General features: G+C 42.8%; 1 protein-coding gene across 3 annotated transcripts in view; it reads right to left on the reverse strand.

The window, feature by feature from the left end:
• Window positions 1–26,359, reverse strand: part of RAI14 (retinoic acid induced 14) — a 189,430-nt gene that overhangs the window by 47,086 nt on the left and 115,985 nt on the right. For all 3 annotated transcript variants that reach the window (XM_017548291.1, XM_017548294.2, XM_017548296.2), the window contains one exon: window positions 22,042–22,172. In XM_017548291.1, coding sequence (XP_017403780.1) covers window positions 22,042–22,172 — 131 coding nt within the window. The remainder of the gene's footprint in view (window positions 1–22,041; window positions 22,173–26,359) is intronic.

Below are 26,359 nucleotides of genomic sequence, written 5' to 3' on the forward strand. Positions count from 1 at the left end.
AAAAAAAAAAAAAAAAAAAAAAATCAGTAGTACCCAGGTTAAGAAACTCTGCAAAAAACCATTAAAAGCAACGTATTGACAATCCAAAATGGCCGAATAGGAACAGCACTGGATTGCAGTTGCCAGGGAGAATGCAGAGGGTGAGTGATCATCGCATTTCAAAACGAATTTTTACTGCCCACAGACCAGAAGATTCCCCGGGCGGAAAAGCACCACAAATCTCCAGCATGGCTGTTTCAGCCGGCGCAGCTGGTCTCCACACAAAAACTCACACAAATCCAGGTGCCCTTTCAATTGGCGAGTGGAACGCATGGGAGACAGAGTTGCCAGTTCAACTGAAAAAAAGGGGGCTGAAACAGGGAGCCGGGATCTAGCTCGGCTGGTCCCACCCCCACAAAGACCAGCAATCTAAAACACTCTGGACTGAGAGTTTCACAGCAAGCACAGCTGGACCCCGGATGATCCAGCTCTGCTGGGGGAAGGGCATCCGCCATTACCGAGGCAGTGCACCACTACCGAGGTAGTCCGCCATTACTGAGGCAGACTGCCATTACCAGGGCAGTTCTAACTATACCCCTATAAACAAAACTGCAAGGAAGTTCACACAGCAGCTGGGCAGAGCCCACGGCACCTCAGCAACAGACTGTGGCAGACTGTGACTAGGCTACCTCCTTGCTGGGAAGGGCATCTCTGAAAAAGGCAGCAGAATGACAGGAACTTATAAATAAAGCCCCATCTTCCCGCAACAGAGCACCTGGGGAAAAAAGGCGGTTATGAGTTCCGCTGCAGCAGACTTAAACGTACCTGCCCAGCAGCTCTGAATCAACAATGGAGCTCACAGCTCAGCACCTGAGCTCTTATAAGGGACAGACTGCCTCCTCAAGCAGCTCCCTGACCCCTGTATATCCAAAGAGATACCTCATAAAAGAGAGCTCAGGCTGACATCTGGCAGGTATCCTTTTGGCACAAAGATAACAGAAGAAGAAACTGGCAGCAACCCTTATTGTTCTGCAGCGGCTGCAGATGATCCCCAGGCAAGCAAGGTCTGGAGTGGCCCTCCAGCAGTCCTACAGCAGGGGAGCCTGACTGTTAGAAGGAAAACTAAGAAACGGAAAGAAATAACTTCATCAGCAACAAAAAGGATGTTCACTCAGAGACCCTATCTGAAAGTCACCAACTACAAAGACCACAGGTAGATACCTCCACAAAGATGGGAAGAAACCAGTGCAAAAATGATGAAAACACCCAAAACCAGAACGCCTCTCCTCCTCCAAGGGATCACAACTCCTCACTAGCAAGGGAACAAGGCTGGATGGAGAATGAGTCTGAGGAGTTGACATAAACAGGCTTCGGAAGGTAGGTAATAACAAACTTCTCTGTGCAAAAAGATCATGTTCTAACCCATTGCAAAGAAACTAAGAACCTTCAAAAAAGGTTTGATGAAATGCTAACAAGAATAAACAGCTAAGAGAGGAATATAAATGAATTGATGGAGCTGAGAAACACAACAGGAGAACTTCACAAAACATACACAAGTTTCAATAGCCAAATCGACCAAGCAGGAGAAAGGATATCAGAGACTGAAGATCAACTCAATGAAATAAGACGAGAAGGCAAGATTAGAGAAGAGTAAAAAGAAATGAACAAAGCCTCCAAGAAATATGGGATTATATGAGTAGACCTAATCTACGTTTGATAGGTGTACCTGAATGTAAAGGAAAGAATAAATCCAAGCTGGAAAATGCTCTTCAGGATATTATCTAGGAGAACTTCCTGAACCTAGCAATGCAGGCCAACATTCTAGTCCAGGAAATACAGAGAACACCGCAAAGATATTCCTCAAGAAGAGCAACCCCAAGGCACATAATCGTCAGATTCACCGTGGTTGAAATGAAGGAAAAAATGCTAAGGGCAGCCAGAGAGAAGGGCCAGGTTACCCACAGAGGGAAGCCCATCAGACTCACAACAGATATCTCGGCAGAAACCCTACAAGCCAGAAGAGAGTGGGGGCCAATATTCAACATCCTTAAAGAAAATAACTTGCAACCTAGAATTTCATATCCAGCCAAACTAAGCTTCATAAGCGAAGGAGGAAATAAAATCCTCTATGAACAAGCAGTTGCTTAGAGACTTCATCACCACCAGGTCTGCCTTACAAGAGCTCCTGAAAGAAGCACTAAACATAGAAAGGAACAACCAGTACCAGCCACTCCAAAAATGTACCAAATGGTAAAGAGCATCAACGCAATGAAGAGACTGCGTCAACTAATGGGCAAAACAACCAGCTAGTATCAAAATGGCAGGATCAAATTCACACATAGGAATATTAACCTTAAATGTAAATGGGCTAAATGCCCCAATCAAAAGACACAGAGTGGCAAATTGGATAAAAAGTCAAAACCCATCGATGTGCTGTATCCAGGAAGCCCATCTCACATGCAAGGACACACAGAGGCTCAAAATAAAGGGATGGAAGATCTACCAAGCAAATGGAGAGCAAAAAAAAAAGCAAGAGTTGCAATCCTAGTCTCTGATAAAATAGACTTTAAACCAACAAAGATCAAAAGAGACAAAGAAGGGCATTACATAATGATAATAGGATCAATGCAACAAGAAGAGCTAACGATCTTAAATATATATGCACCCAATATAGGAGCACCCAGATACATAAAGGAACTTCTAAATGACCCACAAAGAGACTTAGACTCCCACACAATAATAGTGGGAGACTTTAACACTCCACTTTCAATATTAGACAGATCAACGAGACAGAAAATTAACAAGGATATCCAGGACTTGAACTCAGACATGGACCATGCAAACCTAATACACATTTACAGAACTCTCCACCCCAAATCCACAGAATATACATTCTTCTCAGCACCACATCACACCTACTCTAAAATTGACCACATAATTGGAAGTAAATCACTCCTCAGCAAATGCAAAAGAACAGAAATCATAACAAACAGTCTTGCAGACCACAGTGCAATCAAATTAGAACTCAGAATTCAGAAACTAACTCGGAACCACAAAACTTCATGGATACTGATAACTGGCTCTTGAATGTTGACTGGATAAACAATGAAATGAAGGCAGAAATAAAGATGTTCTTTGAAACCAATGAGAACAAAGAGAGAATGGCTTCTCTCATTTACCATGTTTTCAAGGTTCATCTGTGTTGCGGTAAGCATTAGTACTTCATTCCTTCCTTAATAATATTCCATTGTATGGGCATGTCACATTTTGTTTATCTATTCATTGTCTGTTGGACATTTTAGTTGTTTCTACTGACGATTATTATCACTGCCCCAACATTCATGTAAAAGTGGCTGTGTAGACACATTTTTCAATGCTAATGGGTACATACTGAGGATTGGAATTGTTGAATCTTATGGCAACTATATTGAACTTTTTGAGGAACTGCTAACCTGTCTGCTGCACCATTTAACATCTCTATCAGCAATTCATGAGAGCTCCAGTTTCTCCACATCCTAGCCAAGACTTATATTCTGGAAAATTTAAGAGATGAGAATTTAATTACAACCTAAAATGTCTAGATGTAAAACATTTAGATCTTTCTCAGTGAGCCCTCTGAGGTAGTTCTGTCAGTTAATTGTTAGCTGAAATCTGCACTTAAAGGAATATAAAAGAATGAATGCAAAACAAATTAGAAACATTCTTCAGCTTTGTCTCTACATAAGCTTTTACTTCTAATTAAAAGGTGTGGGTTTTCCTTTTAAATACATGAAATGTCATGCAAAAGTCTATATGTTAATATACTTATACCATTAAAAGAGATTTATTTATTATAATTTACAGAAATGGGGTCTCCCTCTGTTGCCCAGCCTGGTCTCAAACTCCTGGCCTCAAGTCATTCTCCCAAACTGGGATTACAGGTGTGAGCCACCACACTCACCTATTTCTTCATTTAGATAGGTCAAGAATTCAGTGGAGCTGTGGAGATGCAAAGAGTATAAAAACCTTTTATCTACCTCCTAACTCAGGTCCCATGATCGGGATGCTGGTCACTGCCTGGGATAGCAGGGTACTATCCAGATTCTCAAACTCCTGGACTCCAGCAGTCCTCCCATTTCAGCCTCCCACAGAGCTGGGATTACAGGTGTGAGCCACCATGCCTGGCCAGGGTACTGTCCTGATTCTGAGGTACCTGAGGTGAAACACTTTGACAGCCTAAATCTTGGCTAGCTCAAAGAGTGCCCTGGGGAACAGGAGCATGTTTGAAATGCAGACTCTCAGACACCACTTCAACCCTACTGAATCGAAAGCTGCATTTTCAAGATCCCCAGCTGGTTTCTTGTACACATCCAAGTTTGAGAAGCACTGCTCTAAACATAGAATAAGTTAAAAATCTCACACTGTCATTTTTTCCCTTTAAAAATGTTAAAAATTTTATTGACACAAAATATTTTACTTATTATGGGGCACATATTAATATTTGTTATATGCCTAGGATTGTAATTCAGGTCAGAGCATTTGGGATATCCACCACCTTGGGTATTTATCATTTCCATGTATGGGTAACACTTGAAGTTCTCCCTTCTACCGACTTTGCAATAGACAATACATTGTTGCTAACTATTGTCACCGTAGTCTAGCGGATACTGGGGTTTACTCATTTGTAGATTTAACTAAATGTTGCTATTCTCTTTATCCGCCCCCCACCCCATGCCACACGCCTGTCCCAGGCTCTAATAGCTATCATTCTATTCTCTATCTCCATGTGATCGGGGTTTTTAGCTCCCACATATTAGTGAGAACATGTGACATGTCTTTCTGTACCTGTCTTATTTCACTTAACATAATGACCCCCAGTTCCATCTATGTTGCTGCATATGACAGGATTTCATTCTTTTTATGGTCAAATAGTATTCCATTGTGTATATGGTATGGCATTTTCTTTATCTATTGGTCCATTGATTGACACTTGGGTTCAGTCCATACCTTTGGTATTGTGAATTGTGAATAGTGCAAGTGCAGATATCCCTTTGATATACTGATTTATTTTTTGAGATGGAGTTTCACTCTTGTTGTCCAGGCTGGAGTGCAATGGCATGATCTCGGCTTACCACAACCTCTGCCTCCTGGGTTCAAGCGATTCTCCTGCCTCAGCCTCCTGCTGGTATCACAGGTGCATGCCACCATGCCTGGCTAATTTCTGTATTTTTTTTTAGTAGAGATGGGGTTTTACCATGTTGGCCAGGCTGGTCTCAAACTCCAGACCTCAAGTGATCCTCCCACCTTGGCTTCCCAAAGTGCTGAGATTACAGGCATGAGCCATCTTGTCCAGCTCTTTTCCTTGTTTTCAATTTTTGCGGGTACATAGTAGGCATATATATTTATGGGGCACATGACTTTTGGTGGCTTTTTTTAGAAAGGGCCTCACTCTGTCCCTCAGGCTGGAGTGCAGTGGTGAGATCTTGGCTCACCGCAGCCTCAACCACCGTGGCCCAAGCAGTTCTCACACCTCAGTCTCCCTAATATTTGGGACTACAGATACACACTACCACGCCCAGCTAATTTTTCTATTTTTTTGTAGAGACTGGGTTTTGCCATGTTGCCCAGGCTGGCCTTAAATGCCTGGGCTCCAGTGATCCATCTGCCTCAGCCTCCCAAAGTGCTGAAATTATAGGTGTGAACCACTGTGCCCAGCCAAGATATTTTAATATAGGCATACAATGTGTAATAATCACATCAGGATAAATGGAGGTATCCATCACTTCAAGCATTTATCCTCTGTGTTACAAACAAGCCAATTATACTCTTTCAGTTATTTTAAAATGTATAAGAAATTATTGTTGACTACAATCATTCTGTGGTGCTATCAAATATGAGACCTTATTCATTCTATTAATATCTAACTATATTTTTGTACCTATTAACCACCCCGCTTTCCCCTAACCCACTACTCTTCCCAGTGGTAACCATCATTCTGCTCTTATCTCCATGAGTTTAATTTCTAACTTCCACAAATAAGTGAGAATAGGCAGTTTGCCTTTCTGTGCCTGGTTTAGTTCACTTAACATAACATGACCTCCCGTTCCAGCCATGTTGTTGTAAATGACAGGAACTCATTCTTTTTTTATGACTGAACAGTACTCCATTGTGTATATGTACCACATTTTCTTTATCCATTCATCTGATGATGGACACTAAGGTTGCTTCCAAATAATGGCTACGGAGAATAATGCTACAATAAACATGGGAGTGCAGATCTCTTTTCAATACAGCAATTTCATTCTTTTGGATATATACCTAGCAGTGGAATTGCTGTATCATATGGTAATTCTATTTTTAGTTTTTTGAGGAACCTCCAAACTGTTCTCCATAATAGTTATACTAATTTACATTCTCACCAAAAGTGTATGAGGGTTCCCTTTTCCCTCATCCTTGCCAACATTTGTTACTGCTTGTCTTTTAGAGGTAAGCCATTTTAACTGGGATGCGACAATAGCTCATGGTAGTTAGCTCATTGTAGTTTCTCTAATGATCAGTGATGTTGAGCACCTTTTCATACACCTGTTTGACATTTGTGTCTTTTGGTAAGTGTCTATTCAGATCTTTTGCCCATTCATTCATTCATTCGTTTTAAATAGAGATGAGAACTCCCATGTTGCCCAGGCTGGTCTTGAACTCTTGGGCTAAAGCAACCCTGTCGCCTCAACCTCCCAAACTGCTGGAATTACAGGCATGAGCCACTACACCTGTACCTTTTGCCCATTTTAAAATCAGATTATTGGATTTTTTTCCTATTGAGTTGAGCTCCTGATATATCTGGTTAATCCTTGTCAGGTGGGTAGTTTGCAAATATTTTCTCCCATTCTGTGGGTTCTCTTTGTTGACTGTTTCCTTTGCTGTGCAGAAGCTTTGTAACTTGATATGATCCCTATTTGTCCATTTTTGCTTTGTTTGTGCTTGTTGGGTATTACTCAAGAATTCTTTGCCCAACCCAATGTCCCACAGAGTTTCCTCAATATTTTCTTATAGTAGTTTCAGAGTTCAAGGTCTTAGATTTAAATCTTTAATCCATTTTGATTTTTTTATATGGAAGAGATAGGAGTCCAGCTTTATTCTTCTGCATATGGATATCCTGTTTCCCACCACCATTTACTGAAGAATGTGTACTTTTCCCCATGCACGTTCTTGTCACCTTTGCTAAAAATGAGTTTACTGTAGATGTATGGATTTGTTTCTGAGTTCTCTATTCTGTTCTATTGGTCTGTGTGTCTGTTTTCATGCCAGTACCACGCTGTTTTGGTTACTAAAGCTCTGTAGTATAATTTGAAGTCAGGTAACGTGATTTTTCCAGTTTTGCCCTTTTTGCTTAGGCGATTCTGGGTCTTCTGTGGGTCCATATACACTTTAGGATTTTTTTTTCTACTTCTGTGAAGAATTGTCATTGGTATTTTGATAGGGGTTGCAGTGAATCTGTAGACTGCCTGGATAGTATGGTCATTCTTCCATGTTCATGGTTGGAAAAATCAACATTGCTAAAGAATGTTCCCATTTTTGTGGTGTCTTCTTCAATTTCTTTAATCAACATTTTATAGTTTTCATTGTAGAGATATTTTATTTCTTTGGTTAACTTTATTCTTAGATATTTTATTTGTGGCTATTGTAAATAGGATTATTCTTTTTTTTTTTTTTCAGACGGTTTGCTGTTGGCATATAGAAATGCTACTGATTTTTGTATGTTGATTTTGTATCCTGCAACTTTGCTGAAAGGAATTATTTTGAGGCAGATTCTCACTCTGTCACCAAGGCTGGAGAGCAATGGTGTGATCTTGGCTCACTGCAACCTCTGCCTTCTAGGTTCAAGAGATTCTCCTGCCTCAGCCTTTCAAGTAGCTGGGATTATAGGCATGTGCCAAGATGCCTGGCTATTTTTTAAGTAGAGACAGGGTTTCACCATGTTGGCCAGGCTGGTCTCGAACTCCTGACCTCAAGTGATCTGCTCCCTTGGCCTCCCAAAGTGCTGGGATTACAGATGTGAGCCACCATGCCCAGCCTTGTTTATTAGTTCTAATAGTTTTGTGGTGGAGTCTTTAGGTTTTTTCAAATATAAAATCATATCATCTGCAAACAAGAATAATTTGGCTTTTCCTTTCCAATTTGGATGCCCTTTGTTTCTCTTGCCTGATTGTTTTAGCTAGAACTACCCTATTTCTCTTCCTTTGGATAAACACACAGTTTTGGAATTGCTGGATGTACAGTAGTTCTAATTTTTTGAGGAGGCTCTATTTTATTTTCCACAGTAGTTTAACCAATTTACATTCCAACCGGCAGTGTATGAGTACTCTTTTCTCTGCATCTTTCCAGCATCTGTTATTTTTCCTTTGTAATAATAGTCATTCTAACTGGTGTAGGATGACATCTCATTGTGGTTTTGATTTGCATTTCCCTGATGCTTAGTGATGTTGAGTATTTTTTTCATATACCTGTGGCCATTTGTATGTCTTCTTTGAGAAATATCTATTTATGTCCTTAGCCCACTTATTAATGGGACTATTTATTTTTTGATTGTCAAGTTGAGTTCCTTGTGTATTCTGGATATTAGTTCTTTGATAAATGAATAGTTTGCAAAGACTTTTTTCCCATTCAACAGGTTGTCTCTTCACTTTGTTCGTTCTTTCCTTTGCTGTGCAGAAACTTTTTAGTTTAATATAATCCCACTTGTTTATTTTTATTATAGTTGTCTATGATTTTGAGGTCTTAGCAATGAAATCTTTGCCTAGACCAATGTCTTGAAGGGTTTTCCCTACGTTTTGTTCGGGTAGTTTAATAGTTTCAGGTCTTACATTTAAGTCTTGAAACCACTGTGAGTTGATATTTGTATATGGGGGGGGGGGCGTCCACTGTCATTCTTCTGCCTATGGATATCTAGTTTTCCCAGCAGTGTTTACTAAAGAGGGTCACATCATCGTTTTTGCCAAGGCACCCATTGTTTCAAAGTTCTTTTGAAAACAAACTTAGCCATAAAACAATTTTGTGGATATGTTCCACAAAAAAAGGAATCTGCTGTTTTACATTTCATTATAATAGGAAATGTTTAGCTTTGCTTATAAAACTCAGCTGGGGCCCATCAGCAGCGATGTAGCAAAATGGCACAAATAAGCAGCCTGAAGATTTACACAAAATGACTTTGATCCCTTTGCTGCTTATTGATATTTGGAACGTCCCTACTCTTGTCACTTGGAAAGCTTCCAAGGTTTCAGTGCTCAATAAGAGTTTTGTAGTGCGCTCACTCTCTCTCTTTTTTCCTGAAGAAAAAGTCAACTCACTGATGTCCCTAGCAGCCTCGAATAGCAGCTGGCTGGCAGCCTGAATGCATGATGGAAGGACCAACAGAAGCAAAGTAGGGGGCAAGCCAGGAGGCTGAAGGGTGGCTCAGGAGGCCCAGGTGACAAGGCTGACCAGCTGCCTTGTTGCTGCAGTGCTTAACTTCAGTTCTCTCATTTCTAAACCAGACTGAGGCAATTAAATAACAATAACATCAATCATAATAACAGGTACTCTATGGAAACATTATACGGTAGGAGCATCTTAAGTGTTCACTCATTTCATCTTCATAACAAGGCTATGAGGGGTTGAAGCAAACTTTATCACTCCCACTTAACAGAGAAATAAAACAGGCAGAGAAGTTTCTATTAGATTGGTGCACAAGTAACTGTGGTTTCTGCCATTAAAAGTATGGCAAAAACCCAATGATTTTTGCACTAACTTAATAACTTGCCCAAAGTCCCAGAAATTACAAGTAATAGAGCCTGGATTCTAACCCAGGCATTCTGCATCTAGAGCTGCTTCTTTACCATTTTGCTGAGAAATAGCACTATTTGTTAAATCACTGTGCAAACGACTGGGAGCAGTGGCTCATGCCTGTAGTCCCAGCACTTTGGAAGGCCGAGGCAAGCAGATCACTTGAGCTCAGGAGTTCAAGACAAGCCTGGGAAACATGGTAAAAACTCCATCTCTACAGAAAGCATACACAGAAAAATTAGCCGGGTGAGGTTCCACGTACTGTAGTCCGACCTGCACAAGAGGCTGAAGTGAGCTATGGTCGTGCCATTGTACTCTAACCTGGGCAACAAAGCAAGACCCCATCTCAAAAAATCAAAAAACAAAAAACTGTGACACGCTACATAATATAACCTACTGGTTGTGCTAGTCTTTAAAAAGCAAAGTTTAAACGGAAAACTGGAAGTATCTGGCAAAAAGCAAACAGAGTGTTCTCAGTGGGACAGATTAGGGTTGCCAGGCTTTCAAATAGATGGGGATATAATCCAAGCACAGAAGCAAACAGAGCCTGCAAGGGAGGTTTCATTTCCTACCAAACCACTCAGCAAGTTGTGCAAAGCTTCCCGAAATAAATATCTTGGGACAAGGCTGGGATAATTCTCAAGGCTCTTACGCCAAAGGAAGCTTGAACTATTGCTATTCAAAAGCTCATAAGTTATAATCCAGAAAGCTCCTTCTTTCAGAATAACAACACAATTCTTCTGGTTTCTGATTACAAGCTGAAATCAATATTGGGAGGAAATACAAACTCACAGGCTACTTTTTCACAAGACATCAATTTCTCAGGCATATTCATTCACTGAAAATTTCCCTCAAACCCGTTTTTCTTGCCTTCGTCACACCACTAGGGCGGCTGCTACCACCATCAGTTCCTTCCACTGAACGCTCACACAAAGAAATGACCATACCTCAGACACTACCAGCATTAGCTACACCCCAGAATACCAGAGTGTTAGAAGGTTGCAGAAGGATAACTGGTTCAACACCTTCATTTCACAGATGGAGACACTAATGCTTAGAGAGGTTAGGAAATGTGTCAAAGATCACTACCCTGCCCCGAGGAATAGCTTCTCCCTAATTACACTCACAATTCCTTTCTTTCCTTTTTTAAAAAAACCCTCCAATTCCAAGAAAGGAGTGACTGGAATCAGGAAGAGACTCAAATACTTCATGGTACATAATAGCTTTCTCACAATCCCTTGAGAGGCTCAGCATCTCAGTTCTGCAACAGGAGTCTTACATCCTGACCACCCCAAATTGCTTATATTTTTATTGAATACCAAGTACCAGCTTGGCCAGGAGACCCCCACTCAGGCAGCACTTAAGGAAATAAGAGGCAGACACCCAGATAGAACAGCAAAGTGGGTCTATCTGGGGGGCCAGCAGCCTGCTGAGCTGAGATCCTTAGGGGCTGAGAGCATTCCAGGCTGAAGGCCCCGAGTAGACGCTGACCCACAAATTTATTCTCTCTGAACAGGTGATCATTATTAACAAACAGGTGTTCAGTATTTTCTCATAACACAAAACGCCAAGTAGGCAGCTGGTGCCCGCTTACCGCTGATCACAAACAACCTAAGAAGTATTCTCCACAAGGGAGTCCCAGGAGCTGGGTAAGATATCTTAAATAACTGTTTTAACAGGTATATAATATTTATATGTTGTCCTGCCACTTTGGAATGCTCCAAGTAGTTTTCTACTTGGCGGGGTGGTGGCAGGGTGGGACATGGCGGCTAGGTTTTCCTTGCCATCGTTCTTCCTAACAAACAATATATTCTATCATACACTCAGCATTTCTCAATATTCATAAACTGAACATTGCTCAACAACTGTAGTCTTTTTATATGATGTCTTTCTGGAGAGAAAAAACTAATGATATTAAATCACATTTTAAAAAGCAGGATTAAAACTATTTTGTTTTTAGATGGAGTCTCGCTGTCACCCAGGCTGGAGTGCAGTGGCGCTATGTCAGCTCACGGAAATCTCTGCCTCCTGGGTTCAAGCGATTCTCCTGCCTTAGCCTCCCGAGTAGCTAGGATTACAGGTACGAACCACCATACCTGGCTAATTTTTTGTATTTTTAGTAGAGATGGGGGTTTCACCATGTTGGCCAGGATGGTCTCAAACTCTCGACCTGAGGTGATCCACCTGCCTTGGCCTCCCAAAGTATTGGGATTATAGGTGTGAGCCACACGCCTGGCCTAAAACTATTTTTAATGATAATAGATCATATTTTTTAAAAATAGGTATTTAAAATTAGGATTTAATCTAAATTCCCTCCTGTAGCATACAGGGCTCTATACGCAGTGTCCTGGCTCCCTCTTTGACCCTCTTTCTAGCACTCTCCCTATTCACTGGGCTGTCTGCTGTTTCTTGGGCACATCAAGCGTCCTCCCACCTCAGGGCCTTTGCCTTTCAGTTCCCTCCACCAGGAGAGCCATTCCTGCAGAAAAGTGCACAGCTGAATCCCTCACTCCATTCAGGAATCTGCCGAGAGGCCTTCCTTCCCCAGGCTTATTCTAACAGGCCGGTGTCCTCTTTATTTTCTTGAATGGACTGAACAATACAGTAAAGAGGCATTTGTTTGTTGCCTGTCTGCCCCGTTAGACTGTGTGTGCCATGAGGGCAGAGACTTTGTTTATTGCAATTTTCCTAGCACACAGAATTAATTTTTTTTAGGCCATGCAAATCTTTAGTTTTGAATTTGCTATTTTAGCCTGAAGTTTTTGGGTTTCCTCACATCAAGGCACACCTAGATACTGGCATAAACAGACATGTTTCTCAAGCTGTAATATGCGTTCTTAGGAGAGAAAGCTGCGTCCTTTATATGAGCTTGATACTGCTTCCCAACAGTGTCATGCAGTGGTTCTCAAAGTACGGTTCCACGACCTGCAGCAGCCGCGTCGCCAGCGAATGGGTTGGACATGCGCCATGTCGGGATCCTGTCCTGATACCAGGGGAGGAGCCCTGCAAGCTCCCCTTCCCCAAAGGTGACTCTTAAACACATTAAATTTTTAGGACCAATGGCACAGTAGAAAGAAGTATAAACTGGAGCCAAGCTCAGTGGCTCATGCCTGTAATCCCAGCACTTTTGGAAGCCAAGGTGGGTGGATCACTTGAGGTCGGGAGTTCAAGACCGGCCTGGCCAATATGGTGAAACACAGTCTCCACTAGAAAATAGAAAATTAGCTAGGTATAGTGGCACATGCCTGTAATCCCAGCTAATCATGAGGCTGAAGCCCAAGAATTGCTTGAACCCAGGAGGCAGAGGTTGCAGTGAGGCTGAGATCCTGATACTACTTTCCAGCCTGGGCTATAGAGTGAGTCTCTGTCTTAAAAAAAAAAAAAAAAAAAAGTGTAAATTAAAAGTCATTAGTCCTTGATTTTGGTCTCAACTCTGCCATCCCCAAGCTATGGGACAATTTAAAGTCACTCAAATTCACTGGTTTCAGTGTACTTATCTGATCTACAGAATTACTAAAACCTTTTCCCTCTAAAAGTCTAGGATTCCATCCCAGCCTACCACGTGTTCTATGGCACTCATTTGCTGCAATATCTAAATTCTAGGTCACTGAGTTCAAACGAAGCTTAGCTCACACAATATTTCAGTGGGCCAATCCTAACAATAGGATTAAAAGGTCTGGATTCCCATTTCAGATTATACTCTGAGGGTAAGGAAAGTAGTACTATCTTATAGCTTTAGTTATAGAAGCCTTGAAAAACTAAATTCTACTATGCCAGTGAGAATTAACCCTTTTGTCCAGAGAGAGAAATCTTTTCAGCAGAGAAGTGATGGGCTGCCTGGCTTTCAGCGATTTCAAAGGCAGCTGCAATAGCTGATCACTACTTCTATTAGGAACCGAGGTAGCAGGAAGTTTGAGATGGAACCATTTGTTGCCTTTCCCTGTTCAAAAGGTATAATAAAATACCAGCATGTAAAAAAATGAAGACTATAAAAACAGGATTGCTGTCCTTCAAGTGCCCATGATGTGCTAATTAATAGAATCAGCAGTACTACTTCTGAGGACAGGAGGGAGAGGACACTGAGATGAAAGACCACATTCTCAAGGGCTGAGGAACCACCACGCCCCCGCCCTTTTTTTTGAGACTGGGTTTCATTCTGTCATCCAGGCTGGAGTACGGTGGCACCATCTTGGCTCACTGCAACCTCCTCCGCATCCCAGGTTCACGTGATTTATGTGCCTCAGCCTCTCCAGGAGCTGGGATTACAAGTGTGCGTCTGCATGCCCAGCTAATTTTTGCATGTTTAGTACAGATGGGGTTTCGCCATGTTGGCCAGGCTGGTCTCGAGCTTGTGAGACCTCAAGTTCTCTATCCATCCCAGCCTCCTAAAATACTGGGATTACAGGCGTGAATCACCCCATGACATTTAACCAGGGCATTTGTTCTTTTTCTTCAGGATTGTCTGGTTTCCTAAGGGCGGTCTGGAAATGGTACTTGGGCATTATGAAATCTCCATTAGGGCAAATGATTTCTATCTTGTATTCACCGACACACCCTCAGACTCCAGTATCTAGAACAGGTGATTTGTACTGATTCCAGAACTTCTCTGGTCCCCACTTCTCTCTTCGTAAAGTTACTTCAGGGTGATTGGGAGCATCGGATGGGAAACACCTGATGGAAATTAACAAGGTCTCTAAGATCGGTGAAAGAATAAACTGCTGGCTGAATGAATGACACAGGTGAAAGCCCCTAGCCCAGTGTTGGGGCATTCGGTATTAACATAATTAATAAGAAACAATTCCTTTCTTTTTAGAAAGGATTGGGCTCTCGCTCTGATAAATTTGATAATAGAAATCAGATAAGTACCTAGGTAACCAAAATCCATCAAATCCTAGGTGATTTCAGAGAGGCAGTGGCAAGAGAGAAGCTCACTTGCTCACTTTGGAAATTTTAGAAAAGGCTTCATGAAAGAGATGGCAAATTAGGCCTTGAATGATACACCAGACTCTGTGGAATGAGTGGTGGTGATGGCGGCAGCATCGTGGAAGGCAGGAACTGAGCGGGGAAAGCAGGAGTGTTCCTAAAGGACTGACACACACTAATGAGCTTATGTGCTTCAGCCTCTGAGCAAGCTGGTTGCTGCTCAACATGAGAATCTCCTGCTCCAGCGACCCCAGTGTGATAGTGGCTGAGTGTAGGTCACTGGCTGCTGTGGGTTCTGAGATCCATCCCCATCCTCCCCTGCTCTGCTCTCTATCACAGCCAACTACATTTCCCAGGCTCTCCTGACCTCTGCATTCGGGGCAGGTCCAGCCAGTGGAGGGACAGAGGAAAAGCAAAGCCAAAGAGCTTTGACCCTGGGCAACAATTACCCATTTAAATGTGTAAAATCCTTCATTCTCAATATACTTAATCCAACTTTGAAAATAGCTCCAAAATGAAAAATACTGTGATCTTACCAATCGCATTAATCCATTTTTATGCTGATTTATGCATGCCATACCAAGGAAACCAGAATCTCTGCAGGTGGAACCAGCATTTGTCAAAGCTGCCCAGATGATTCTAATAGGAGTCGAGTTGAGTACCAATGATCTAGTGAGTGAGGCCCTGAACTCATGTTGCTCTGAGGAGCTCTTAAAGAAGGGAAAGAGAGCATGGCCATGGTGTCATTGTTTCCTTTTCAATTTAGGGTTGAATTTAGGGCTGCTGGGCATGGTAGCTCATGCCTGTAATCCCAGTACTTTGGAAGGCCAAGGTGGGTAGATCACTTGAGGTCCGGAGTTCGAGGCCAGACTAGGGAACATGGTGAAACCCCATGTCTACTAAAAATAAAAAAATTAGCCAGACGTGGTGGTAGGCGCCTTTAATCCCAGCTACGTGGGAGGCTGAGGCAGGAGAATAGTTTGAACCCAGGAAGCAGGAGGCTGCAGTGAGCAGAGACCACCCCACTGCACTCCAGCCTGGGCAACAGAGCTAGACTCCGGTCTCAAAAAAACCAAAACAATCAATATAGGGTGGCATCTGTTCATACTGTTACCTGTACCCCTGTTTCCCTGTACCCACCCAAACCCTACTGAATCCATTCTACAACGCCAACCTCACATCAGACTTCAGGCAGGAAGCATTTCTTAGCAACTCTGGTGTCTCACGAGCTCTTTTCTGTCCTAAACACCTTACATGCAGTATTTTTCAGGTCAGCATCTAATTATTCTCCAGCATTTTCACTGGCCTTGTCTTTCTAACTAGAGGTTATGCATCTTGAGGCCAGGAGCATATTTTCTCCTTTTGTATTATGATAAAGTCTGGAACATTTTGGACCCAGGGAGTACCTTCCCAACGAGTAGATTAATGAAACACAAACATTTGAGCATATTTGCGAAGTATAAAAAGAGGTTATCTCAACTTCAAAAATCTATATGACTCAAAGTAGAGGGGATACAGTAATTATAGTCTTCAGTTTATCACTCTGACAAATATCAACAGGTCTTAGGAAAGACATAGGATGACTTCACAGGGAAGGAAGGAGGCTGCAATTACAGAAATAGCATGTAGTCGTGTTAGGGAAATTAATCTGGCAGCTGCACGTGAGACGACTGGAGAAAGCCAATCAGGTGGTATAACTTGGTTTCCAAGACTGAACTGCTGGTGTGAAATAGCAAACACTTCCCAATTCTGAGAAAACAGGAAAAGAGAATGTGCAACGGGCCACCAGCCAGAGAAGCCCTTTACACAGGGATTTCTAAAGTTCACGTTTTTCGCAGTGATTTCTAAAGTTCAAGGCCTACCTCCCCCACTTTATAGTCAAGCTCCACAGAATCATCTAAAAATACTCACAGATTCTTGCTTTCATAGCCAAAAAGACCCGATTTCTGAAAAGTGGGCTACATAAAATGCTACAGACACACACAAACACACACACACACACCCCACACACACAAACACACAAGTGCACACACACATGCCCAGGTGGTATTTGTTCAAATACTACAGTGCCAGCAGTGATTTTATTTAGTCTGGTTGTTCCTAAGACAAACACACATAACTTTAATTAAATGTACATCCAAATGTAGGGAAACCCATCTTGAAACAATTAGACTCTTCTACAGTAAGAGGTTTCAGGGCAATGACCTCCTCCCACTTCCTCACATCTACCACGGAAAGAGAACAGCTGGGCAGAGGCATGTCAGGCCTGACTCCATAAACACAGCCTGCAGCTATAACTCTTGGCCCTGCTCTATTTTGTTCCCTTCCTACCCAAGACACCACCCTTCCTTTCTTCTTTTCCGAAATGAATTCCAGTCATTCAATTGCTTTTACTTTTTTTTTTAACCCCTCTTTGATCAGTCTTAGAGGAAGAAAATTTCCTAGCAAGCATTATCTTTCCCTGAAAGGAAATATTCCAGAAAGAAATTCAAAAGTCTTAAGGCATTAGCCAACCACCCATGTGGTTATTGACCTTGGGTTATGGAGGCTCCTGGACAGCGTCTGTGGAGATGCCTGCCTTTGTTGCCACATTCTTGGGACTTTCTAGGCTGCCTGACTCTCTAGGTGGTAAAGGTTGAGTACTTCTCTATTTAAATTGGCCTGGAAGCTGGAGAGCCAGGTGAGGTTGTGATGTTCACCAGAAGAATTCTTTCCCCTCCGAATCCAAGTTAACTCACTTCTAAGCAATTTACTCATAAGATATTATCAGCAAAAAAAGAATATTTTCTCCACAAGAATCACGCTGCAAAGTCATGTCCACAAATCCCAACTGAAGGCTTCCTTTGGGTTTAGAACAATGTGAAAGACCAAAACAACAAGATTATACCATCCCTGTTCCTAGGGTGCTTTACCGTATTGTGTGGGATTCAAGCCTTTCAGAGAACAAAGGTGTTCTTAGAATGGAGACATTTCTGTTGTTGTTCCTGTTCATTCGATATAATAAAGGTGGGTGTGGTGGTACATCCCTTATAGTCTCAGCTACTCAGGAGGCTGAGGCAGGAGGATCACTTGAGCCCAAGAGTTCAAATCCAGCCTGGGCAAAATAGCAAGACCCCGTCACTAAATAAATGAAATAAAATAATCAAATATACCAGGTTCTAAATCAAGATTTCTAGTATTTCAAAGAGAAGAAAAGTCATAAAGGATGAAGAGAACCAGGGAGGATGGCATTTTGGACTGGACATAGAACCTGAGTGTACAACTGGACATTCTGACCTGTGGGGAGGGCAGCAGCAGAGAGCTCCACCTCCAGACGAAACAGCAGGGAGAGAGGATGTAGGTGAGTGGGGTAGGGCCAAAGAAAAGACCTTGAGGGTCAAAATCAAGCCTCTAGATGGACACACAACTGTAGATTCCAGAGCAAAATTACCACAAAAGCTCTCTAGAAAATAGAAGGCTGGGAATGGTGGCTCATGCCTGTAATCCTAATACTTTGGGAAGCTGACGTGGGAGGATCATTAGGACAATACAGCAAGACCCCATCATTACAAAAACAAAAGAAAACCAGAATTAGCTGGGTGCAATGTTGTGTGCCTGTAGTCCTAGCTAAATGAGAGGCTGAGGTGGGAGGACCACTAGACCCTGTGAGGTTGAGGCTGCAGTGAGCTGTGATCGCACCACTGCACTCCAGCCTGGGCGAAAGAGTGAGACACTGCCTCCCTCCCTCTCTCTCTCCCTCTCCCTCCATCCCTCCCTCTCTCTCTCTCTCTCTCTCTCTCTCTCTCTCTCTCTCTCCCTCTCTCACACACACAAACAAAGGTAAATTCAGGGACAGCTGTGATATGTGGGCCTCAGTTTTATTATCTGCAAAATGGAGGTGGTGACTTTTACATAACTGCTATGTATATGTCTACTATGAAAAGAGAATAGAATGAAGTACTAATAGAAGCTACAGCATGGGTGAACTTTGAAAACATTATGCTAAGTGAAAGGGGCAGAGACAAGAGGCCACATATTATATGATTACTTTTATAAAAAATATCCAGAGCTGGCAAATCTAGAGACAGAAACCAGATTCGTGGTTGCCAGGGCAGTGGAGGAGAGGTTGGGAGTGAGTCTTTCAAGGCACAGGGTTTCCTTCAGGTTGATGAAAAAGTTCCAGAACTAGAAAGTGACGATAGTTGTGTAACATAGTGAATATACTTAATGCCACTACATTGTGTACTTTAAAATGGTTAAAATGGTAAATTTTATCTAATAGACATTTTACCACAATAAAAAGAGAGAGAGAACATAAAATAACAGTGTGACTATCTATTCTACATGTAATAAATACCTTATGAAGAAAAGGTTCAAATTTGTTAAGGTGATCACAACTGTAGCCAAGCTGCTCATCTAAATTTTGTTTTCTCTTTAGTAAGTACTATCTTGAACAAAACTATCACAGACATTTCTCTCCTCTTTCTCTGGGATGACTCGAAGAGGTTGTCTTGCACAAACATGTGCAAACCTGGACTGAGGAGAGTAGGGGAAAGAAGGACAAGAAGTGGTTCAAAAGGGAAACCAAAAGCCCCAGCATCTACCACCACCAACCTTGGAACAAAAGCTATCCATTTCTGGGCCGCTCCCCAGACCAAGAGATTCCAAGCATCTGATCAACATATATATACATATTTTTCTGAGATGGAGTTTCGCTCTTGTTCCCCAGGCTGGAGTGCAATGGCACAATCTAGGCTCATGGCAACTTCCGCCTCCCTGGGTTCAAGTGATTCTTCTGCCTCAGCCTCCAGAGTAGCTGGGATTATAGGAATGTGCCACCACGCCCAGCTAATTTTGTATTTTTAGTAGAAACAGGGTTTATCCATGCTGGCCAGGCTAGTCTCAAACTCCTGACCTCAGGTGATACACCCACCTCAGCCTCCCAAAGTGTTGGGACTGCAAGTGTCAGCCATGGCATCAATATTTTTAAAAAGCACTCCAGGTGATTTGAATGCAGAAGCTGCCACAATTGAGAACTACTCATCCAGGATGAGCAGGGAAGGTGACTGTCTTTATCAAGTGCCTACCGTGGGCTGTGTGCTATGCCACTCTTTATATATAGCACCTACAGCTGACAGTGCCCTTCCCACATCCCTTTAGGCCACCAGTCCCCAACCTTTTTGGTACCAGGGACCAGTTTTGTGAAAGACAATTTTTCCACAGACCAGGAATGGAGGATGGTTTTGGGATGATTCAAGCGCATTACATTTATTGTGCATTTTATTTCTATTATTATTATGCCGTAATATATGATGAAATAATTATACAACTCACCATAATGTAGAATCAGTGGCAGTCCTGAGCTTGTTTTTATGCAACTAGATCATCCCATCTGGGAGTGATGGGAGACAGTGAGAGATCATCAAGCATTAGATTCTCATAAGGAGTGCACAACCTAGATCCCTTGCATGCGCAGCTCACAATAGCGTTTGTGCTCCTATGAGAATCTAATGCTGCCGCTGACCTGACAGGAGGCAGAGCTCAGATAGTCATGTGAGTGATGGGAAGCGGCTGTGAATACAGAGGAAGCCGCTTGCACAACCAATGCTCATCTTCTGCTGTAAGCAGTACTGGTCTAGTCTGTGGCCTGGGGGTTGGGAACCCCTGAGATTTTTTCTTGCCATGACCATGATGGCCCCTAGAGTAGCACTCAACCTTTTTTTTTTTTCCCTGATACAAAGTCTTGCTCTGTCGCCCAGGCTGGTGTGCAGTGGTGTGATATCAGCTCACTGCAATCGCCTCCCAGGTTCAAGCAATTCTCCTGCCTCAGCCTCCTGAGTTGCTGGGATTAGAGGTGCACACCACTCTGCCTGTCTAATTTTTCTATTTTTAGTAGAGACAGGTTTCGCTATGTTGGCCAGGCTGGTCTCAAATTCCTGACCCCAAGTGATTCTGCCTGCCTCAGTCTCCCAAAGTGCTGGGATTACAGGTGGGAGCCACCGTGCTCTGCCAGCACTTAACCTATAAGGGAGAGGAGATAAGGGTCAGATATCCCAGGCTCCTTACTCCTTGGGAGGAATAACTCTGAGTCATACTATAAACCTGGGATAAGGAAACCTTTTTTGTAAAAGGCCAAATACTCTGGGCTTTGTGAGCCATGTGGTCTCTGCTATAACTACTCAACTCTGCCTTTGTAGTGTGGGAGCAGTCATAAACAATGCCTAAATGAATGGGTGTGGCTGTGTTCTAATAAAACTTTATTTATAAAAACAGAGAGTAGCCTGGTATGGTGGCACATGCCTGTAGTCCCAATTACTTGGGAGACTGAGGCAGGAGAATCGCTTGGGCTCAGGAGTTTGAGTCCAGCCTGGGCAGCATAGCCAAACCCTGTTTTAGGTCTAAACAGATTCCCAGAATCCTCATTAAGAAAGAGTGACAAAGTTGAAACCTGTCAAAAACACACCTTAAAAATACAGGTTTCTTCCTTTCCCATGCTTCCTGGGATCACTGGCTACAGAAATTACTTGCATTGTATGTGTGTATACATCCCTAAATAATATATACTACTACTTTGTGTGTTTCATAGTAATTACACAAATATTATTTGACATGTTAAAAAAAAAAAACTACTCGCACTGAAATCCTTGTCTCAGGACCTGCTTCTGAGAGCACCCAACTTACAATATTATTTCATTTTATCCTCAAAGCCACTCTAACAGTTAACTAATAACATCTCTATCTTATAATAAGGAAACTGAGGCTCAAGGATTACACAACTCATAAGTGATAGAGCTCCTGTGAGACATCTATCTGGCTCCAAGGTCAGTGCTTTCTCCACAACACTCCCAACGTCAGAATGGATATAAACAATACATGCACATGCACAAACACACACAAATACTTAAATATACAGCTTTAATTATGGCAAGCAAGAGTACCACATACAGCAAACCATAGAGCAGAATCATACTACTCATGTACTTACTGATCTGCTAAGGAAGCTCAAATAAATAGTTTAAAATAAATTAACAGTAAGGTTTGAGGGTTATAGGAAAATATTTTATTCTGTTTTATGCTGTTTCTTATCTGAGACAGAATTCATGTCCTACCTACAATTGGTTGCAATCTTGGTAGGTAAAACCTTTGCTTATAACTGGGCATGCGTATCCCCATTCAAGGTAAAGCTCCATGTGTGACTTGGAATTTGGAGGGAAAGGAGCTAGATTAAAATATCTTCTAACATATTTAAACATGAGAGTGGGGAGGGAACATGTGTGAAATTCCCCTGTGGATACCAAGGATTCCAGAGAACACCCCAACAACCCAGAACCAGCACATCCGCAAACCAGTGTTTCAGCTTACGCGGTCTTGCCCTCACTGTCGTGTTTGGTGGCACTGGCCCCCTTCTTGCCAAGCAGGGAGGCCACCTTCTCTGCGTCTCCATTCTCCACAGCTTGCAGCAGCCGGTCATCGTTCTTGTTCCACTCATTGGTCTGGAGAGAAAGAGAAGAAACAGAGGTCGTGAACAACATCAGCCACAGCCTCGCGGACCAGCAGGGCCGCGGTCCTCACCGCCTTCCACCCTCCTGTTGCTCAAATTAAAACCTGCTCTCAAGTGAGTGTGTTTCTAAATACCTTCCCCTTCACCATGGAGACACCCAAGAATGCCACTTTCCCAAAAGAAAACATAAATAGTTCAATGAAATCACAGCCAGTCACCAAACCCTGAGATAAAGTCACTTCTTTTAACTAAAACTGGGAATATGAAGCAATTTTAAAAGACCTCAAGGCCGGTTTAACCATTAGCTAATTTCTAGCTGAACTGGACAGCTGTTCCTCAGCACGTTGGCCTTTGACCTCATCCACAGCTCACTCAGTCCACCATGTTACAGAACAAAACCAGCAGCTCGAGGTTGCCGGAGGTGGACAGAGACACAATTCTTCATCTGCTTTTATGCCTCTCTTCCTGGTCCGTTTAACAGGCCCTGAATTTGGGGCTGGACACTGATTTTGGGCAGTTGTCCGAGCTACCAACTTAACAAAGTCTCACCAGAAACAAAACTTCTTCCTGAACAAGCTATGAAACATCAAAGAGCTTTGAGCAAAGCCTCGATCACCGTCAATGCCAAACCCCAACTGAATAATTCTGCAAACCACAGTAACAGTAAGGCACTCATGTGCAAAACTGTTTCTACACTTAGGAGGGGAAGAGATGATTTTTACAGAAGAGCAAATGGGTCCTGAATGTTAAGATTAAGAAAGACATGAAAGGCAGCAGTGAGCCGCTGAAGGTTTGGGAGCAGAGGAATGAGAGAATAATAGGGCCAGTGACTAAGGAGTCATTGGGAGGTGTGGAAGCCCACGGGACTGATGCAGGAGAGAGGGGATGAAGGGAAGACGCTGGGCACTTTCCAACCCCGGCTGCCTTCTAGTCGTCTCCCGCTTTCTGACCCCTTCAGCTGTGGACACCACACCCTGGGCAAGACTGCTTTTCCCTTCCCAAAGCTTTTTATAGACTCTGCTTCCTTGTGACCTCTGAAGAGATGAATCTCCAGGTATTTCGTATTAACGTCTTTACCATGGACCCCTACAAGGAAGCAGACAGAGAAGATACTGAAGATTTAAAAGCTAAAAAGAAGAAATTTCACAGGATGTCAGGCTTCCATGGCCCCAGGAGTGTGTCCCCAATCTCTATACTGATGAAAATGAGGAACCCAAACAGGAGTTTGTCCACCAAATGTCCCAGTCACTCTCCCAACCCTAGCCTCTATGCAGGGGCTTAAAGTCACAAGTCAGGGAGAGATAAAAGAGACATGCCCAAAATTTGCATCTCTGAACGTCTCAGGAATGAACCATTCCCAGTTTTGGTTTTTTTTTTTTTTTTGAGACGGAGTCTTGCTCTGTCACCAGGCTGGAGTGCAGTGGCACAATCTCGGCTCACTGCAACCTCTGTCTCCCGGGTTCAAGTGATTCTCCTGCCTCAGCCTCCCAAGCAGCTGGGGCTATACGCATGTGCCACCATGCCTGACTAATTTTTGTATTTTTAGTAGCAACAGGGTTTTACCATGTTGGCCAGGCTGGTCTTGAACTCTTGATCTCAGGTGGTCTGCCCACCTTGGTCTCCCAAAGTGCTGGGATTACAGACATGAGCCACTGTGCCCAGCCCCATTCCCAGTTTTTAGGACTCTGTCCTCCCCCCTCAGCCAACACTGAGTGCAGGTTTGAAAAAAATCAGGAGCTTGTTCTCTGGGCTGCATGAAATTGAAGTCCAGGCTCCAGATTGACACATGTAGTGTGACTTTAAGTCACCCATAAATCTTTCTGTGACTCAGTTTCCCCAGGCTTTGGACTGGATGTCCACTACGATTCCTCCAAAGCTCAAAATTCTTATTACATAAAATTCCCCAAATTCTGCTAGGGATTATTCTAGAACAATACTGTCTGCCATCATCGAAATGTTCTCTACCTGAGCTTTTGAATACGATAGCCACAAAGCCAGTGAATCTTAATCAGGATTTGTTTTGCCCCTGTGGGATCATTTGGCAATCTTTGGAAACATTCTGGTTGTTATCTCTACAGAGCACTACTGGCATCGAGTAGGTGGAGGCCAGGTGTGCTGCTTAACGCCTACAATGCACAAATGCACTGGACAGGCCCCCTACCTCCACCAAGAATAATCTGGCCCAAAACGTCAATACTGCATGAGCCATATGTGGCTACTGAGCACTGGAAATGTGGCTCGTGCTGCTGAAGAAGTGAATTTTTAACTTTGAGACTTCACGTGCCGTTAGCCAGGGACTACCACATAGAACAGTGCAGCTCTCCTTGACTTCATATATGTAACAGAGTAAGAATGTATCTGGACCCATTCAGCCACGCTCCTAATACAGCAATTTACTCACAAAGAAGACATTAGATGTTGTCTTTAGTTACCAATCAAGCTTCCTATTGTGGGGAAACACAAGAATTATGGTGTTCCTCACACAATCATTAGTTAGTGGTGGAATGGAAAGCATAACTTAACTGTACAAACAACTGCAGCAAATGGACAAGCTCCAAGAAACACAGTGCAGCTTATTTTCCCCAGAGTGCATTTTACAAGCAAAGAAAAAAGGGAGGGAAAGTTTACCAAAGACCATTTAGGACCAATGATCCCTACCTATATAATCCTAAAAGAGGGAAGTATTGTTTTTCAAAATCCTTCTCTAACCTAAACTGAACAAATTAAAACTAGACTGGGAAGATCAAAAGGATATGAAATCTCAGAGGACAGGACTGAAAGTACTCAAGCAAAGGAACGGCCACATGAAAGGATTTTCCTTTTCAACGTTGCTAAGGCACTCCACTCTCAAGTAGAGAAAAATGCGATTGCAGGGGTTCCCGGAAATTAGTCCCATGTGGATCTTTAGGGAGTTCAATTTCTATAAGACATGGTGGGAGAGATCCTTCCTATCCTACTCTTTGGAGGACAAGGTCAGTGCTACATTTCTAGTGATTTGAAATGCTTCTCTTCTACCTAGAGCCTCTCCTCAGTGCAGGCCAGAATTGACTTTTCCCTTGGAGCAGACAAAGAGAACAGGCAAATCTTCAATAAGTAATCCACAACACCATTCAATAAGTGCTGCAGATGGGGTTCACAGAAAGTAGACGCTAGGTTGGGAAAAGAGCAGAGAAGGTAAGAATTTTACTCCTGCTGGGCATGGTAGCTCATAACTGTAATGCCAGCCACTGGTGAGACCAAAGAAGGAGGACTGCTTGAGGAGTTTGAGACCACTCTGGGCAACACAGTGAGACGCCATCCCTAAAAATAAAGTATTTTTAAGAGTTTTACTCTTAAAATTCTCACAAGCATGCTAAAAGTGGCAGCCAAGAAGGGTCTCAGTTGGACCTGTGATCCAGGAATCTAGATTCTGATCAGTAGCAGAGTTGTCTAGTTCTGGGCCAGGCCACTAATCATACTTGCAATTAGCTCTGCTATGCACAACTGGCTACACCTTGCCCCTTCCAGAAGCACAGCACTCAAGATCCCATTCCTTTTCCTTCCTAAACTTGCCCATGGAGATACTTCCTTCATCCTCTCATCTTCTCCTATAAAACTACTCTAACTGGTTTCATATTCTTTTTTTTTTTTTCCACCCAGGCTGGGATACAGTGGTGTGATCTTGGTTCACTGCAACCTCTGCCTCCCGGGTTCAAGCGACTCTCCTGCCTCAGCCTCCTGAGTAGCTGGGATTACAGGCATCTGCCATCATACCCAGCTAATATCTGTATTTTTAGTAGAGATGGGTTTTCACCATGTTGGCCAGGCTAGTCTCAAACTCCTGACCTCAAGTGATGCTCCCACCTTGGCCTCCCAAAGTGCTGGGATTACAGGTGTGTGAGCCACGGTGCCCGGCTCCAGTACCATATTCTATACAAAAATTCCCATAGCCAATCACAACATGAGACAAAACAGATGTCTAATAAGCACTTTGAGTCACTGTTCTTTAGAATCCAGAACCAAATTCCTCTCCCCTACCCCCACCCCCAAGCATCAAAAGATATCTCAGAAAGTCACCTTGGTCAATCTACTGTCCAAAAGTAGAGCTGGTCAAATAAATAGGTGAAGTTTGAAATTTTATCATAACATCCCAAAGCAATTCATACTGTAGAATCAATGAAGGCTTCTGGAGACCACCAT

This window comes from Cebus imitator, unplaced genomic scaffold (assembly GCF_001604975.1).
Source record: "Cebus imitator isolate Cc_AM_T3 unplaced genomic scaffold, Cebus_imitator-1.0 Scaffold205, whole genome shotgun sequence".
NCBI classification, from domain to species: Eukaryota; Metazoa; Chordata; class Mammalia; order Primates; family Cebidae; genus Cebus; species Cebus imitator.